Source organism: Panthera pardus, unplaced genomic scaffold (assembly GCF_024362965.1).
Source record: "Panthera pardus isolate Hobbes unplaced genomic scaffold, ASM2436296v1 HiC_scaffold_13, whole genome shotgun sequence".
NCBI lineage: Eukaryota > Metazoa > Chordata > Mammalia > Carnivora > Felidae > Panthera > Panthera pardus.
The window spans coordinates 114761932-114781546 of NW_026526688.1; the positions used below are offsets into that span (position 1 = coordinate 114761932).

The window sequence follows — 19615 nt, forward strand, 5'->3', positions numbered from 1 at the left end:
TTTTACAGTAACGTTCCTGAAACTTTAATTTCAGTGACCATAATTTAAATCAACCATTGAGAACTCTTATTCTATATTACAGTACCCACCCGCTGTAAGACCTTGAGGACAACATGTAATGGGGGAAAAAATTTGAAGGCTATGTCCTCAGCTCCATGACTTCCCTAGCCTTGGTGGAAGGCAGGCTTAGCCAGAGAGAAATATTTTTAGACAAGGGTGCTTCAGAGCTATAAAAATAGGCCAGGTGAATAGCACACTTGTCAAAGCCTCTGGAATACCCCAGCCACAGGGCCAAGTAAACATGCCAAGCAGGAGCACGCTGGATTTAAATATTTTTGCAGACATATTACCAGATTTGAAGCAGCTTCTCTGAAGCCTAACTTGAATGGTAAGTTTGTGAGAACTACGTCAACTGGTAGAGTGAGCTGCCCCATGAGCCCTACACTGCAGGAGGACTGTGTTTCATCAACATTACATTCTCTCACAAAACTATTCTGACTTCCTTCCAACTCCCAGAATAAGTGCACTGAGTTAGTGCTCATGATGCTGACTGTACCCCAGAAGCTGCTGTTCCTTTGCATCAGGGCCTGCCCTTGGGCTCATGATTTGATCCATGGAGGGAAAAAGTAATAAATCAGATGCATCTCGCAGAGCTGGCAATTCTGGGTTTATGATTATCTCCGACTGTGTAATACCTTGAACTCTGCCATCAACACAAATTGCCTTCACTAACTTCAACAATCAAAAAAAGGCATTCTATTGAGGCTTTCAACCACCACTGCCACCATAACCAGCTGGTTTGTTCTTAAAACAGTCTAATTCATTGGCTGGCTTCTTTTTATTGACTTAGACTTTTTTGCTTCAAAAAGTACTAAAAATCCAAAAAAATGTGTCTCCATTTTCAGATGAGAAATCTGTCAAATACAGACATTTTTTTTGAAAATTCAATAAGCATCTGGATTTGCTAATGCAGAGAAAATAACTCCTCTCCCAGGACTCTCTCCTCCAATCTCCCACCAATTCTGGGAAGGAGAAGGGATGAACAGACATGTCAATAGCATCAACCAACTCTTGGCTATATTTAAGTTTCCCTCCAGGATGCTGCCATGATGAACACTTTCTGAGTACAGGAGACAGTTACAAATCCAAAGTGCTCTCTAGGAAGATTAGAATGGCAATGTTTTCTAGAATGAGTAGGTTTTTGCTGAAAAGGACCAATTAAGAGGCTCCCACAATTCAGGTATAAATGCCTGGTCTAGGAATTACAAACGGGAGAGCAGGGGAAAGAATACTCCTCAGAGAGGAAAGCCTCAAAGCCTTTTGCAGCATAGAGACTCTCACCATGACCCCATCTTCAGATGTATGTGGCTGGAAGAACAACAGTGGTAATGACAGAAGGAGGAAAGTTGCAGGGAAAAGCTGGAGGGGGGAAAGGGAGGGTACATGATGAATAATTAAGTCTTGGCAAGTGAGTTTGAGTCTATTCTCTGCAGAAAGGTTGCATCAGAGCACCCAGATAGAGATCATCAGTGAGTGATTCTCTGAGTCTAGAGCTAAGGAGAGATCAAGCTGACATCCATTGACTCCAGACACCCACAAAGGATCCCCTTGCCCATGCAGGCCACATTTCTCTCCACAAGACAGCAGAGTCCAGAGGTGCAGGCAGAACTGTGGTTATCTCGGCTTCAGGGATCAAACATCTTCAAAGACAGTTAAGAGAATCTAGATGTAAAGAAGTCATCACCAGATTGATCTGACAAATCTCCATGAAAGCAACTAACATTTCCTGAGCAGTTACCATTGAACTTGCTAGCAGGTCTCTTAAGCACTTTGCCCATTGAGCTCTCGCAGTGCTATGAGGCAAGTATCCTTGTTCACAGATAAGGAAACAGGCAGAGAGGGGTTAAGTGAGTCGCCCAAAGTTTCTACAGCACAGACAGGTAGGGCTGGCCACCAAGCCCCAGGGGGCACTTCATACTCTGCTCACTTTCAAGTGTCAGACTACCACTCATCAGAAACTACTGCATTGTTAGTATAACCCAGGGAGACAGGATAGAGAGCAGCAGTATTATCTCCCTGTGGTCCCAGGAGAGCTAGGCAGTGAGGGGTGTGCCCAAGGCAGATTTGGAAAAAAGACATAAGTGGGAGAAAAGAAAATTAGAAACTCAAGCAAGGGGGCTTAATCAGTGAGCCTATCTAGGAACATGACAAAGAAAATCCAAAACCTGACTGAGGTGCCATTTCTGCTCTACAATGTCCAAACATATTCTTTGACATTCTTTTTTGACTGTATGACCCACCTCTTCTACAGTATCTCCAGCCCCACCCCAAGTTCAATGACTAATACGCTGACAGGGGATGGTTTTGTTGTTCCAGTACATCATAAAGATCAGAGAAGAGCCCAGTAAAGAAGTGAGCAACACAGGAAATGAGGGAAGAAATGATAAATGCATCCCAAACCCTTAAGGAGGGAGCTAACACCTGGAATAAAAACTTTCCTCCCTCCATAAAGTCCACTCTGAAAGACAGCTTACAACCAGGTGACTGTGCCAGTCTCCTGTGATCCTGAAGTTTTTCCCAGACCACCGCACTGTTTTCAAGCAAAGTTCAACAGAGACATACTCACTGTAACACACAAAAAAAATAAAGCTAAACAGTACAAAGCAATTATGACCACTCTTCTATTCAGCATCAGAAAATTCAGAATTGAGGGCAGAGAGAAGAGATGGATGAACAAATTTAGCGGCTAGGGAGGAAAAAGCTTTCAGGTCCACTTGAGTCCTTACCAAGCATCACATGGTAACAGTGATGTTGGGGAAACGTTCATCTGTAGCTTAGAATGTTCTCCCCCACCCTACGCCAACTTTTTTATAACAGTCTAAGAAGCCCTCCCAGAAAAAATGTGTACTTTTTGCTTTATAAGAGGAACAACAACAACAACAACAACAACAACAACAACAACAACAAAATAAGAAGAATCAGGCCCCAAACCTTTCCAAACTTTATCATTTCCTCAAAGAAGTATAGTGCACTAAAAGGAAGGTTGTACCGGGAGCCCTAAGGAATCCAGCTTCTGAAATGGCCATTTCCAGGGAGCCCACTGGCTTCCCTCCAGTAACTTAATGAAAGTTAGGAGCTCTCTGGGCTCCTCGGATAAAAAAAAAAGGCAATGAACGAAGCAAGGATTCATTCTATCAACTGAAGAAATGCACAGCTAGTAGTTTTCTTTCTTTTCTCCCCTCCTTTATAGAACAAAAAACAACTTGTCCCTCATTCAAGGGTCATTTAATGTTATAAGCTTCTTTGCTGGCCTAAGTATCCGGCTAAAGATAAATTAGTAATCAGACCATTTCAGAAGTCTGTAATGGACAAACACACAAAACAAGTTAACCTTACTAAATATTAACCTGCAGTCTAAGGGATTTTTTTTTTTTTTTAATTTAGAACAAACAAAACATGACAGGTAAAGTAGATACTCTTGGAGAATACAAACGTACAAATGGCCTGTGCTCTGATCAACTGTAATGAAGCACAAACCTCACCTGTCTGAAACTGCTAAGTTGCCTGAGAAATGTGTCAGGCTCCCACAAAATCTATTTAATTTTTTTTTTTATCCTACCCAGCATGAAGTAGAAGATGTGGCAAAATGATAAATTTTACAGAAAATTAAAACTGTAAATAGAACTACACCTTGAATAAAATTGTACTTCAGAAAGAGTTCAGGAGACTGAACACAAATGCATGGTTTAGATGCTAGTCTGGGTCGGTGTCTTCAAGGCTCCACTGAGGATTTACAGTGGGTGGGGAGAGGATACAAAGTGCCTTCTCTCTTTTCAGACGTCCACGAACCAACCAACCCCAGTATCAACTGGCATTTGTCTTCAAGATTAAGCAGGTCGGAACAGAATCATGACCAATATTCTCCATCTGAATATTACAGGCCTACCTCAGCAGCAACGATCAGAGTTGTGAGTGGGTATGTGGGGAGAAGGACAAATGGACAAGGATTACTGCAATGAAGATAAAATCGTAAAGGCAGCTAACATTTTGTGAGCCCCTATTAGGTGCCAGACACTGCTGACTGCTTGACATGTACTAATTCATTCAATCCTCTCCATACTCCTCCCAGGCTAGTACTAGTCCTAGTCCTACTTTAGAGATAAGTAAACTCAGGCTGGAAGTTAAGTAACTTTTCCACATTATCACACCCAGCATATAAGTCATCCAATTCCTCATACTGAACTGGAGCCAATCTATATTCAAACACATCAAATTTTTCAGTGGCACTCAATAAGTAAAACATACTTACTCTATGCCAAAAAACATAGGTCAAAGAGCATAAAAAATGAGGTGATACTGCCTAGAACTCCATGCTACAGGGTAGAATGCAAAACCAGATGGGTGAAACCAACCAACTGGCTGACTGTGGACACAAAGATGTTCTGCGGGAAAGCATGGTTCCTTCCACAGGATTAGAGTTGTCACCTGAAGTGGCTGAGGCTCTTTTAAACCTTGTTAGGTAAGAATGGAACTACATTCCCTGTCAATGTCCACTACTTAGACTTCTGGTCTTTATCAACTTTTGGAATGACAATTTTGTTATGTTTCCAAACAGTGGGGCAAATAACTTTTTTCCCCCTTAACTTTGAAAAGGCACTCCTTGCACCAACCACTCAAGGCTTTGACCTGACCACATCAGTCATTTCTCCCCTCTCCTTTCTCAAGTGAATGCTCCATTACCATACCCATAATTCCAGGAGCCACCTCTGTGCCTTTTAATGCACATAACATGGTATCCAATAATGGAAGGAGCATTCAAAAACTGAGCAATTCAATTTTGTACAAAGGTTGAAGAGATGCTTTGTACATAGTTGCTAATCCTCTTCCACTTGCTGTCTTCGAGGTACTATCCAGAAGAGTTTGTGGACCCATGTCCAATATTGTTATTGGAGGCTTCAGGCCCTAATAACTTCTCACCAAGATGTTGTTTAAGTGTTTTTAAACCAAAACATTACTCTACATCTGCCCACAACAAACCTCACTCTCATAGCCTTGAGAGATTTAGGTGGAGCAGAGAGAATGTAAGTGTGCTCAAGCTAAACTCTCAGTATCATGCAGTATACAGCATGTGGAACTTTTAGGTTAAAGGGGCTTACTCCTCCTTACATGTAACACAGACTACACGAACACCATAACCTAGCAGCCAGGGCATCCACACAACAAAAAGGACAATGTATGTCCACAAAACATGGTCTCAGAAGAAAGAAGTGAGACTATAAGAAGCCCGATGAATAAAAACATTAATAAAATACTAATTTTAGGAGGAAATGCAATCAATATGCTGCAAAAAATTTGCAGGGGAGAATTAAGATAGATAGTAATAATAAAATATTTAAAAAAAAAATCAAGCATGGGGTGCCTGAGTGGCTCAGTGGGTTAATCGTCTGACTTCGGCTCAACTCATGATCTCACAGTTCGTGGGTTTGAGCCCTGCATCGGGGTCTGTGCTGACAGCTTCTAGCCTGGGGCCTGCTTCGGATTCTCTGTGTCCCTCTCTCTCTCCCCTCCCCCGCTCATGCTCTGTCTCTCAAAAATAAACAAACATTAAAAAAAATAACAAATAAATAAATAAATACTTAAAAAAGCAAGCATGGAAGTGTGAACTAGGTTGCAAACAGACACTGAAAAAATTAAACTTTCATGACTAGCCACCGCACTGGAATACTCCCTTAAGAAAAATTTGATAACTACCTCCCCTTCAATAATACAAGTTGCAAAGGGCTGAAATGCTAAGAATAAATCAGCTAAGATAAGAAAATCACAGTTCTCCAATACGAGCTGGAATGTAACGGCTAAAAAATAAATAAAATGCAAGTATCACAGTATCCAGGTAATCAATTGCACAACTGACCCCGTATCACAGCTCAGCCGGAGGGGCAGAGTCCTGAAGATGGACAATGAGATTAGATACGCCTCCTGGGCCCTCAGCCACTCTCTCTCTCCCTCTCCCTCTCCCTCTCCCTCTCCCTCTCCCACTCTCCCTAGAGCCTAAACCGCGCAGTTCGCTGCTCAAAGTGTAATCGGTCAAAGTTGTCTCGCCAATGCGCCGCAGTTGGGAAAGTCCTAGGGCCTCACAAGCTCCAATTAGGTAACTTTACAAAGTGTTACCAAAATGCTTACTATTATTATTCTTTGTAACCCACAAGCAAAGGTAACACATGGCAGGGACAAGAGGAATCATTTAAAAGAACAGAAAACAGCTCTGACAAAGACTGCAGAATTATAGAAAACTGGTAAAATCAAAACTGATCGCAGTCCAGGTCTCTGGGAGCAAATCCAGTCTACACCGAACGGCGAGCACGCATGTTATTCCGCAAAATTGTGCACATATAAATAATACTATCTGCTCTGCATAGATCGCTTCCAAAGTGCTTGCAGAAACACTTTCCACAGAGTTTTCATCCGGCCCTGGGGCGGGGCGGTGCTGGAATTTAGGGACGAGGAAACTGAGACTCCGTCTGCAACTGGTTCTTTGGGGGAGTGGAGACTCAGGCCGAGACTCCAGATTTTCCAGCTACACGCGTGAGGGGCGGGGTGGAATTTCCCCGGTCTCCCGAGGACGGTGGCCTTTGGCGGAACACCCCACGCCGGGTCTCCGCGGGCCGGCGCCCGCAGGGAGCGTGCGCAGCAAATCGAGCGGGGTACGCTGCCCACCCGCCGGCTCACCTGGGCGATGCCGGCGCCCATTAGCCCACCTCCGATAACCGTCACGTGCTTGATGATGATTTTCTTCGCCGAGGCTGAGGCAGTGGATGAGGAGGACACAGAGCGCACGAACTGCCGGGTTACGAAAGCCATGCTGCAGAGACGAAGGCAAAGGCGGCAACAGAGACTACACCCGCCGAAGTTTTCCGCCGCGCGAGGACTAGCAGCGAACTGACCTCTGAGGGGGGGGAACCGAGGCCCCCCTCCGCGCCGCGCGCCCTCGCGTTCAGTGACGTCATTGACGGCGAGGCGGAGACTCGAAACGCGCCCCGCCCATTGGCCCGGGCCCGGGTTCCAGGATTGAAAGTCCGAGAGCGGCTTCCGGGCCCACGTGGGCCGCGCCTACTAGCGAGGAAGGGGGCGTGGTCGCAGCTGGGCGAGCGCGGGAGGGGGTGGCTGGGCTCGCTGCGAGGGTGCGTGCGTGGACCCTGGGTCCTCCCTCCTTGCAGGCCTGTGCCTAGACACGAGCAACTCTTGAGATCAAGCATGCCGTTGCCGTGCTAAATCCTCGTCTTTGATGCTTGTGCGTATTTCGGCGCTGAATTCATACATGGTATTTGGCTGTGGTGATTATTTTAATGCGGTGGATATTGTTTCTGCTAGAATGGAAGGAAACAACCTGCTTACACCCAAAACAAATGTCACTAGACCCATGAGTTCCAAAGATCAGGCCCACGGGAAGGAAAGGGAGTTGACCTTTAGTTACCCATGTCAACATCAGACATCTGTCAATGCAGTGCAGGTGGGCGGTTTAAGGTCAAAAGCAACCGTTGTGAAGTAACTTATCACAATAGAAAGCATGGGAAAAGAATGTCTTTCCAAATAATGGAAGATCTGATACCAATTAGGCCAATCTTCTCAGTCATGTGAATAATTTCTAGTAAATGTGCTGCAATTTAATTTCTAGTTACTGTACTGTACTAGTGATATAGAATCTTTATTTTTAAATATGTAATAAGAACCCACAAACACACCAGACAAAAATCGTCCTTCCCTATCAGAAGTAACCCACATAATGAATGCTGTGTTCAGCATTCCTTTGCTTTGATCTCATTTTTATATCTAATTCTATAAAAATATGGGAGAAGTGGGGAGCCTGGGGGGCTCAGTCCATTAAGATTCTGACTTGGGCTCAGGTGGTGATCTCCTGGCTGGTGAGGTCCAGCCTGCATCAGGCCCTCTGCTGTCAGCACAGAGCCTGCTTTAGATCCTTTGCCTCCCCCCCCCCCCTTTCTTTTCGTCCCTCTTCCAAGCTCTCGGGCTGTCTCTCTTTTAAATATAAATTAAAACATTTTAAAAATATTTTTAAAAATATGGAAGAAGTGCTATCGTTCAGGGCTCTGTTAGGCTTGGGACATTACTAGGATCACTACTGATTGAGACAGTGTTACATCCAAAAAACCAAAGTCCATTGAGAGCTAGAATGTAGCAAATGCAAAAGCATATGAGACTAGAAATGGAAAAAGTTACACAGAGAAACCTAGTAACTTGAAGAACAAGTCAATTTATGAAGAAGAGAGAATTCTAGGTAGAGGAAGCAGCACATGCAAAGGCAGAAACAAAATATCTCCGGGGGAAAATAGAGAGGAATTAGGTGTGGTTAGCAGTGAAGCTGGGATGGTAGAATAGAAGGATACATGGATGATTCTTCAGGTGGATTTTAACTTTCTGTTCTCATTTGTAAGTTGTGTTTAAGACAAAGTCAAACATTTTAATTAGTGTTGTCACAACAAACACTTCTTTTTTTTTTAATTTTTTTTTTTAATGTTTATTTATTTTTGAGACAGAGACAGAGCATGAACGGGGGAGGGTCAGAGAGAGGGAGACACAGAATCTGAAACAGGCTCCAGGCTCTGAGCTGTCAGCACAGAGCCCGATGCGGGGCTCGAACTCACGGACCCCGAGATCATGACCTGAGCCGAAGTCGGACGCTTAACCGACTGAGCCAGCCAGGCGCCCCTAACAAACACTTCTTAATTAAAATGTGTGTAATGTAAAACAGTGCCTCAGAATGCTACATTTTCAGATCTGTGATTTGTTTTCCTCTGGGAAGAAAGAATAACCACTGCCATGTTTTTAGTGACTCTCAAATCTGAGGCTGTATTATTTAAGAGTGTGATGTAAAACAAAGGAGCACAGCAGTGAGAGTTAGTCCTGGCTCTGTCACTCCTGTATGGTATGACTGCAGCAATTGCTCTTACTGGGTTCCAGTGTCCTTGTCAATCAAAAGAAATGGTTGTATACCTTTCCAGCTGTTCCATACGAAGAGTCTTCCCCCAGTTTACAGTCTTCTGAAGCTGGAGGTCCACCCTACCCTGCCTACTCCAGCCCAGTCCTGATCAAATGACACTTACAATAGAATCATTCTTTTATTAAGACTGCAAGTCTTTTCCCAAGGGTGGCCTTGGCCTTTCAGGCATCCAGTAATGGTTTCTGTGGTCCCTGACTGGCACCTTCATCCTGTTCCTGGGGTCGTGCTTCATTTCCCTCTGCAAAGAGAGGGGGGTACTGGGAAGCATGACCCTGGTCACTGAACCGATTCAGAGACAGCAAAGGGAAAGGTTGGCACAGAGAGTGGAGTAAGTGATGACTGCTTTTATTTTTGTCTCATAAATGGATAATTGTAATACTTAAAAAAATACATTTCAAAGAAGCATTATTTGAAAGTATGCATGGTGGGGGGCCCTAAGAGTGGCACAATCAGGGAGTACAGTAGGTCCTTTGCCTCCAACAAGGCAGCAATCGACAAAAAATGTGAAAGCCTTCCCAGCTATCCTGCTTTATGAAACAGGCAGGCAGAGAGCTGAGCTGACACTTAAGTCTTCCCATTGTCATGTGATAGACACATTGCCCCAAGGACAGTGTGTTAATAATCAGGAGCATTAATGGAGACAAGTTTCATTGAGTAAATTAGACTTTTCCTTATAATTGTGTGAAATTAATGATTTCTGGCTTACTGGTGAAAGAGTGAAAAAGTAATGCTGCCTCTCCTGTTTTGAGCAGTTTTTAGGTCTCGTGTGGTAGAAAACCAGAACCTGTGCCTGCTTAGGGTGGCACAAGACCAAAGCCGAGAAAGTTCAGCTAGAAGTTTGCTGACTGCGAAATTAATGACGGTTGACAGTGTCACACTTGTCAGCATGGTTTTCGAGGAAATAATCATAAGATTTGCATAAGCAAGACATGGCTAGTTTGAGACGGGCACAGTTATTTGTATACCCTACTGAAAGATGCTCTCAGAATGATTTATAAAACACACAAGGCAAATCTCTAATAACATTGAACAATTTTACAAATACTTTCATCATCTTGAGATTTTAGGGAGGAAAAAAAGCATCATGGCTGACTTTAAATACGTGCCTTGGCTTTTACCATGCTGGCAGTCCAACATCCCAACACAGCTAACGGCTCTCTCCCTCTATTTCCCCTCTACTTGGAAAATTCATCAAATCCTCATGACACTTTTGGTAGGTACTAAGGGTACCCTGCTTTTATAGATTAAGAAACAGAGGTACAGAGAAGTTTAGTAACGTAGTCAAAGTCACACAGCTAATGACTGGCACAGGAAGAATTCAAACCCATTGCAGTGTGTTTCAGGGCTCGTGTTCTTGACCACTGTTTGGCCTCTCTTTGTAACAACCCTAAGACTATCACTGCTATCCTCCTCTAAGGGTGAAGAAACCAATGTTCTGAATGGTCAAATCGTTTATTAAACGTAATTTACCTAATAACTGGCCAGGCTCAGATTTGAATCCACTCTGACCTCAAGTCCCTTTTCATAACTCCATCCTTCTTAGTGTCCCTGGTGCTAGATCACTTTACTCCCCTCGTTTTAAAAAACTTTATTCACAGGATAAAGACTAAACTTCTAAGTCCTTGCCTCAACATTCTAAATTCATCTATTTCCTTCTATTCTTTCACAAGTACCTTAAATTCTAGCCATAAAAACCAAAGTTGCTTTTCTTAATTTTTTTTTTTTTTTAAGTAGGCTCTATGCCCAGCATGCAGCCCAATGTTCACGATCCTGAGATCAAGACCTAAGCTAAGATCAAAAGTCTGATGCTTAACTGACTGAGCCACCCAGGTGCCCCTGCTTTTTCTAACTTCTTACTTATTTTTCATAAAGACCCCAAATGCTAGCTTATTTATAAATGAGTTCAAGGCTAAAATACATTTTTAACTAACTACAATTCTCAGAGATTTTCAGTCAGATATTTAGAGTTAAGGCTGACAGTGACTTCTGGCTTATTTTTAAAAGTAAAATGATTGGGAGTGCCTGGGTGGCTCAGTCGGTTAACTTTGGCTCGGCTCATGATCTCCCAGTTCGTGGGTTTGAGCCCCACATCAGGCTCTGTGCTGACAGTGTGGAGTTTGCTTGGGATTCTCCTTCTCTGTGCCCCTCCCCTGCTTGCTCTCTCTCTCTCTCTCTCTCAAATAAATAAGTAAACTTTTAAAAAAGTAAAATGATTGATTTTAGAAATAATAAGCAATTTCTTGGGGTGCCTGGGTGGCTCAGTCGGTTGAGCATCCCACTTGGGCTCAGGTCATGATCTCACGGTTCATGAGTTTGAGACCCCCGTTAGGCTCTATGCTGACAGTGTGGAGCCTGCTTCAGATTCTCTCTCTTCCTCTCTCTCCCTATCCTTCCCCTGCTCTCTATCTCTCAAAATAAATAAACTTAAGAAAAAAAAAAAAAAGAATAACCAAAGCATAGGGTTCTTTGGAGTGAATAAAGTTGAGATTGGAAGGTGGCAGGGACCAGATCAGGGTGGACCTTTTTATGGGAGTCATGGTCACAATTATATTTAAATTTTTTCCATTTTTATTTAGAAATAATTGCAAACTCAGAAAAATTGCAAGAATAAGAATAATGCAAAGAAACCCATATACCTCTTACCCATGTTTACCTATTGTTAATACTTTATATATTTGCTTTATCATTTTTATCTTATCTATTATCTATTTCTACCTATCTATATATCTATATCTATCCATAATATTTAAGATATGTATAACACATAGAAATTTATATATATGTATATATATATATGTATATGTATATATACATATATATATATACATATATATATATATATTATCTGAGCCATTTGTGGGTAAGTTACACACATCATTGTTCTTCATCTAGTATTTCAACGTATATTTCTTAAGAGTTGGGCAATTCTCTCACATAACCATAGTACAGTTATCAACATTAGTAAATTTAATAAATTTAATATTAGTAAATTTAAATGTTACAACATTTCTATCTAATTGATCACCTGTATTCCAGTTTAGTTAATTGATCCAATAATATCACTCATATATTTTTTTTTTCCTTCTAGTACTGAATCCAATCTAGGGTCAGGTTTAGCATTTAGTTGCCATATCTCTGTCTATATCTCTATCTCTCTTTTTTTTATTTAAAAATTTTTAAATGTTTATTTTTTTTTTGAGAGAGAGAGAGAGAGACAGAGCATGAGCAGAGGAGAGTCAGAGGGAGAGGGAGACACAAAATCCAAAGCAAACTCCAGGCTCCCAGCTGTCAGCACAGAGCCCAATGTGGAGCTCGAAATCACAAACCATGAGATTATGACCTGAGCCAAAGTCGGACACCTAACCTACTGAGCCACCCAGGTGCCCCAATCTCTCTTTTTAAATAAGAGATTTATTGAGGTTTTAGTTAATTTAGTTTTTATTTCTATGTTTAGGCACTGGCTTTGCCATGAACATTGTGTTTGTGTACAAGGAAACTATATAAGGACTTAAATATCCTTTGAAAAGATCTTTCAAACACTATACTAATTGACAACTTACCTCAAGCCTTTGCGTATCAGGTGGGGAGAAGGTTGCTAAACAAACTGAGACTGGAAAAAATACGGAAAAATGTTACTAAACAGAACATGACGGGAGAAGAACAGAATTTAGAATTCGAAATGCCAAATTGGTATATTCCTTGTGTAAAACTTCCTTTTAAATAAAACACACACAGTAACTAAAGAAAAGTCTGAGTAGTAAGACTGAATAAGAAGAAACTATAAGAAATACAACATTCAATAACATTCTTACAGTTGTTACACTTATAATTTAATCATAAAAATGAGAATTACAAATAGTGTAACCATGTCCTTCTACTCTTTGACATTCTGAAATTTCCTAGATTATTATATGAATATATTTGTACTGTTTGTCAATTTTTCTTTGAAATATAACTACAACTAGATTTGAGCCATCAAGGTAAAATTTGCATTTGAATATGTTCACATGATATGTCTGAGATTTGCTTCCCAATAAGTCAGTGTAGAATGGGGATGGTGGAATGTGGATTGGGTATAGATGAAACAAGATTTGTGCTTAACTTCTGTATGTATGGTCCATAGTAAATGTCCATAATAAAAAATAAAAGGAAGAAAAGAGGAAAAACTACATATAGTATTGAAGCGTGTTCAGCTTAGGAGACTGCTTTTATTTGCTTGCACTTTTGAGATCTGTTTTTAAAATTTTCATCTTGGTTCCTAGATAAAGCCATTTCAATTATCCTTTATCTCAAACACAATGTTTGGCCTAAATGTTAAAAATATTTTATCCTAGGGGCGCCTGGGTGGCTCAGGTGGTCAGGCAGCTGACTTCGGCTCAGGTCATGATCTCATGGTTCATGGGCTTGAGACCCACATCAGGCTCTGTGCTGACAGCTCCCAGCCTGGAGCCTGCTTCAGAATCTGTGACTCCCCCCCTCTCTCTCTCTGTCCCCTTCCCAACTCATGCTCTGTCTCTGTCTCTCAAAAAATAAATAAACATTAAAAAAAATTTTTTTTTAAATATTTTATCCTAGGGGCCACTGGGTGGCTCAGTTGGTTGAGCATCCAACTTCGGTTCAGGTCATGATCCCACAGCTTGTGGGTTCAAGCCCCACATCAGGCTCTATGCTGTCAGCTCAAGGCCTGGAGCCTGGTTCAGACTCTGTGTCCTCCTCTCTCTCTGCCCCTCCCCTGATCATGCTCTGTCTCTCTCTCAAAAATAAATAAATATGAATTTTAAAAATATTTTATCCTAGAGATTATTTATTATTAAAAAAACATTGTTTACATCTTTGTTTTTAGACTTCTAGTCAATGAAATACCATTGACTCAATTTCTTAAGTTCTTATCATATTTCAGGTTATGCTAGTTGTTGGGAAAAAGACTTATTTTATATTATCACACATTTCAAGTGTGCAAATCAGTGATTTTTACCAACCATCACTATAAATCAGTTTTAAAACATTTCTATCCTCCCAGTAAGATCCCTCTACTGGTGAGATTCTGATTTAACTGGTTTGAGGTGGAGCCTTGGCATCATCATTTTTATCAAACTCCCCAGATGAGTCTCGAATGATGCTAGAGTTAAGCATCACAGATCTAGCTGAACTCTATTCTGTGACAGCAGGAAAAATCAAGGCCCAGAGGGGTTAAGTGGTTAGCAAAAGTTACACAGAGAAGGTAATTATAGAACCAAGGCTTCAATCCAGGCACTGTTTTCCAGTTCAGTCCTCTTTCTACTGCCTGCTTTTATTCCTGGATATGCCCACAGTAGATGAATAGCAGAAAAGCAGGGAGGAGAAAGATGCCCAGAAATGTCACAACTCCCTCCTGGGGGGTGGGGAGGATATTAGGTTAATAGTTCCTGGGCACAGCCAAGATTCTCAATGTGGGAGGCCATAACGGTAGAATAGCAAAGCTGTGCAAAGTCCTGAGAGATCCTCTCTCTCTCTCCAAATCTTTGACAAATGAAGAAACTGAGGCCCAGAGGGGTCATGTGGTCAGCTACTGCAGGGACACTTGGGTCTGAAGTGTGCCATGCCCCTGGTCCTGTCCTCATTACCCCGCTGTGTTTGGCTTTCTACCCAGGTACACTCACCTGAGGCAACAACTCTCACCAGCTTGAGCCCTGGTCCTTTAGAAGTTTTTGTCTACAACTTACCCCTACATCCATCATCAGAAGATTCCTGAAAGAAGCAGGGCCTTATTGTTTTCTATGCAATTACGTGTCTTATTAACAGAGCAGAAAGAACTTACCACTCACATGACTAAATGGTATTAAGCTAATCTCAGGCCCCCAGAGAAATTATCTTTAATTTCCAATGTAACTCTTGCCTTTAAGATGTTTAATGGGAAGATCTTTATTTCCCCACAATGGGGCAGCAAAGAGCTTTTTCAATACACAGTTAATAGAGTGTTAAAAATCTGATAGTGGTAGTACTTTTTATTTTTAAAGAAAATTCCTTAAGCTCTTTCTTTTTTTTTTTTTTTTCTTAAGTGTACAAGCATAGCTTTTCACGTAGGCAAAGTTCTTCTTAAAGTTTTTCACAGAGGTTGGCATATACTAGCCACTGAACATATTTCTTAAACGAATAAGTAATTGGCTTCAAATAGATGAATATTTAAAACAATGCCATTTGACTTAGGGACTTGAAATAATAAGAAATAGGAACCCTGCCTTTGATGTTTTAGGTAGGTTCTTAAAGTTTGGCATCTTGCTATCAATTTTTCTTGACCGAATGGTGGGATCAGACCAGGTATCTGAATCCAAGAATGCGTGGGCTGGTCATCTCATTACTGATCCTTACATCTCCTCATCTATTAGAAGACCAAATTAAATCATCTCTAAATTTCCTTTTAGCTTTAAAATTCTATAGTATAAAAATCCTAGCCTCGCATCATTTTAGACTAACAAAGTTTCCATTAACAATGCTTAGTATGCTTTATCAAGAACTATAAAAGCTTTCATTTTACAGATGAGTATTAAAGTATCTTGAACCAAACAGGCTCTATGCTCTAAGAAATCATAATCATACTCAATTGATTACAGGTGAGCAATTCATAATATGGTGGATATTATTTATTCATTTAGTTTTAAATTTTTTTTTTCAACGTTTTTTATTTATTTTTGGGACAGAGAGAGACAGAGCATGAACGGGGGAGGGGCAGAGAGAGAGAGGGAGACACAGAATCGGAAACAGGCTCCAGGCTCCGAGCCATCAGCCCAGAGCCTGACGCGGGGCTCGAACTCACGGACCGCGAGAGATCGTGACCTGGCTGAAGTCGGAGGCTTAACCGACTGCGCCACCCAGGCGCCCCTTATTCATTTAGTTTTAAAGGAAAAGATGTTCATTACAGAAAAGTTGAGAAACATAGACAAGAGCAAAACAAAAATTAACCATAGTTTTACTATCCACATTTCTGTCAGTGTATAATTTTAGAAGGACGTATCATAATGTGTTTAGATTTATGTCTTCCTTTCAAAATTCCTTAAAAAAATTTTTTAGTGTTTATTTATTTTTGAGAGAGAGAGAGAGAAAGAGCATGAGTGGGGAAGGGGCAGAGAGAGAGGGAGACACAGAATCCGAAGCAGGCTCCAGGCTCCAAGCTGTCAGCACAGAGCCCGATGTGGGGCTCGAACTCACGGACCATGAGATCATGACCTGAGCCAAAGTCGAACGCTTAACCAACTGAGCCAACCAGGAGCTGCTTAAAATTCCTTTAAAAATTATAATGCAATATTTTGAGCACTTTTGATGCCATTAAATGTTATTAACAGTTGTTAGATAATACTCTATTATTCCACCCTTGTCCCCATTCCAATTATTCTCCCCCCACCCCCATTCTGATTTTTCTTAACACAGTAGCCAGAGAGAATCCAATTGTAAGTCATGTCATGTCCCTTCTCTATTCAAAACCCTCCATGGCTCCCATCTCACTCAGATTGAGCCACTATCTATATCATCTGCCCTCTCCTGCAACTTTATCGTCTCCTCTCCTACTACCATTTTCCTTGTTCACTCTGCTCCAGATGTTCTGTTCCTTGAACATTTCAGACACATGCCTGCAGTAAGGCCTGCAGACTTGCTGCTCCTTCTGCCTCCATGCTCCCCAGGGTTCACTCTTTGCTTCCCCTGGGTCTTCACTCAAATATCAGCTTCCCAGTGAGGTTTTCTCTGATCTCTTTACCTGAAAGTGCAATCTCTCCCTGGCATTTTGCATCCCTTCCCTGATTTTATTTTTATCTTTAACATTTATGACTAATATGCTACACATTTTATCTTATTTGCTGTCATTTTTTTCTCTTCTGGAAATTAAGCTCATTAATGTCAAAGACCTTTGTTTTGGTTGCTTCTATGCCCCAATATGTAGAACATTTCTCATAATTATCTTATGCATGCATGAATGTGGCTATTACATTGCCCATAGTGTTGAGCATTTGGAATGCTTTGCTTTTCTTTCCTTTTATCTTTGGTTATCAAATATATCACTGCAATGAATAACGAATAACTTATCCAAAACTATTTTGATCTCTCATCATCAGCCATAGTTATATCTTAGGAGTAGAATTTATTGAGCCAAAGGGGATAAATATTTACTTAAAAAAACTTCTGGGAGGAATGCATTTTGATTGACATATTTGACAGAAGAGTTGCAAAGAGGGTGCAGACAGTTCGTGTATTCCCTTCCCCCAGCTTCCCCTAATTTTGACATTCTACATAACCACGGTACACTTGTCAAAAATGAAGACACTGAAGGCAATGCTATTAACTAAACTCCAGACTTCATTGGGTTTTGCAGGTTTGTCTGTTAACGTGGTACTCTTTTCCAAAATCCAATGTAGGATACCACTCTGCATTTAGGAACAAATACTTTAAAAACCTTCATGCATATTCTTAAATTTTCCTCCAGAAATGTAGCTCCAGTCTATATGGCCAACAGCAGTGTGTGAATGCTTCTCCCTTATCAATATTTGGTATTTTTCTCTTTAAAAATATCTTTTAAATTTGATGGGCAAAAATTGGTATCTGTTTTAGTCGCATTTTTGATGAATTTTAACATTTATTCATGTATTGGCCATTTGTATTTTCAAAATTTTGTGTATCTTTTACTTATTTTTATTTTATTTACTTTGTCAGTGGGCTCCATATTCAACATGGGGTTGAACTCTCTCGAGGGTCACATGCTCTACCCACTGAGCCCCCACCTATCTTTAAAACTGGGCTTTCTACTCACTGAATCATAAGCACTCTATTAAGAATATTAAATTTTTTTCAAGGCTGATATAATTATTTTTCATGATTTGCCAACTGTCATTTTGGAACACAGAAGTTCTCTGTTTTTATGTCATCAAATCTACTGTGCTTTTATTTTTGTGATTGAATCTGTTACTCTTTTACACTGAGAAAATTAGCTCCCATTCCCATATCAAAAGTTTCATAGATACATACAATATTATTTCTATTTTTTAGACCTAACTCTTGGGATTTGGGTATATGAGAAGAGGGAAAATGTGTTATTTTGATTTTCTAAATAATTAACCATTGGCCTAGCACTTGTTTTATGACCTTATTTCCTGTTCCTTTATGGTGTAATGCCACTTTTATACTAGAGGATATGGGTTTGCTATCTCTATTTTGTTTCATTGATTTATCTGAATATTCTGGTATCAGTACAAAACTGTTTAGTGATTATATTTTAGAGCTTTTTTTTTTTTTTTTTTTTTTGGACTACAGTGTGTGTGCACACATGTGGGGGAGGGGTAAAGGGAGAGGGAGAGAGAGAATTTTAAGCAGGCTTCATGCCCAGCATGGAGCCTGCTGCAGGGCTGGGCCTCAGGACCATGAGCTCATAGCCTTAGCCAAAATCAAGATTGAATGCTTAACTGAGCTACCCAGGCACCCCTCATTCTTTTAAAATATAGTATTGACCCAGAAATATATCCTCCTATATATGGTCAAATGATTTTTGACAAGGGTACCAAAACCATTCAACAGGGAAAAGACAGTCTTTTCAACAAATGGCACTGGGGAAACAGTAGACACGTGCAAAAGAATGAGGTTAGATCTTACCTTACACCACGTACAAAAATCAGCTCAAAATGGATGAAAGACCTAAGCACAAAAGATGAAACCCTAAAATTTTTAGAAGATGGGGAAAGTCTTCATGACATTGGATTTGGCAAGGATTTCTTGATGGGACATCAAAGGCACAGGCAATGAAAGAAAAAATAGACCAATTGGACTTCATCCAAATTAAAAACTTGCACATCAGATTGTAGAAGGGGAAGGGGAACAGATTGTAGAAGCTAAGGGTTTAAATAAACAGAATAACCATAGATAGTAGGGAGGGCTGTGGAGGGAATGAACTGGGTGATGAGATTAGGGAGCAGCCATGTAGGCAGCTATAATAAAAATACCAGACTGGCTGTCCTATGAACAACAGAAGTATATTTCTTACATTTCTAGAGGTTGGAAGATTCAGGATCTGTTGAGAGCGCACTTCCCAGCTCACAGATGGCTGTCTTCACATTGCATTCTCACGTGGTGGCAGGGCAAGGGAGCTCTCTGGACCCTGTTTCATAAAGACACTAATCCCATTCATGAGGGCTCCACCATCGGGACCTAGTCACCTCCTAAACGTCCCACTCCAAACACCACTGCATTGGTGATGATATATGAATTTAGGGGCACACACACATTTAGTCTATAGCAGGGAGTTTTTCAGAAGGGCCACTTTAGGTCACTCTGAGCTGTGACAGTAGGAGGGAGAATGGGCCATGGAAGAAACTGGCAGGGGGCTCATCTGTAGGCAAAATTCATAGGTTGCGGTATTAAAAGAAACTCTTCCCTCAGAGCTGATAAGTGGAAGAGAGACAAGCACTCAACACTTTGCCACAAGGGGCTTGTGTAGATAGATCCATTCTCCCGCAAATAATGCCGGATTTGGGTGTGAGAAATCAGAGACATGAGCTGTGATACCGCCCTGAGAGTTACTGTGCTTTGAGCAGTCTCCAGCCATGCTTCTATGTAGCCATCCCTCTCTCTCTCGGGAAGTCT

General features: G+C 41.1%; 1 protein-coding gene across 1 annotated transcript in view; it reads right to left on the reverse strand.

Moving 5' to 3' along the window:
• The window catches only part of HADH (hydroxyacyl-CoA dehydrogenase), a 50281-nt gene extending 43306 nt beyond the window's left edge, over window positions 1-6975 (reverse strand). Inside the window, exon 1 of the mRNA XM_019416899.2 lies at window positions 6727-6975. Coding sequence (XP_019272444.1) covers window positions 6727-6858 — 132 coding nt within the window. The 5' untranslated portion in view covers window positions 6859-6975. The remainder of the gene's footprint in view (window positions 1-6726) is intronic.
• Window positions 6976-19615: the final 12640 nt, after the last annotated feature.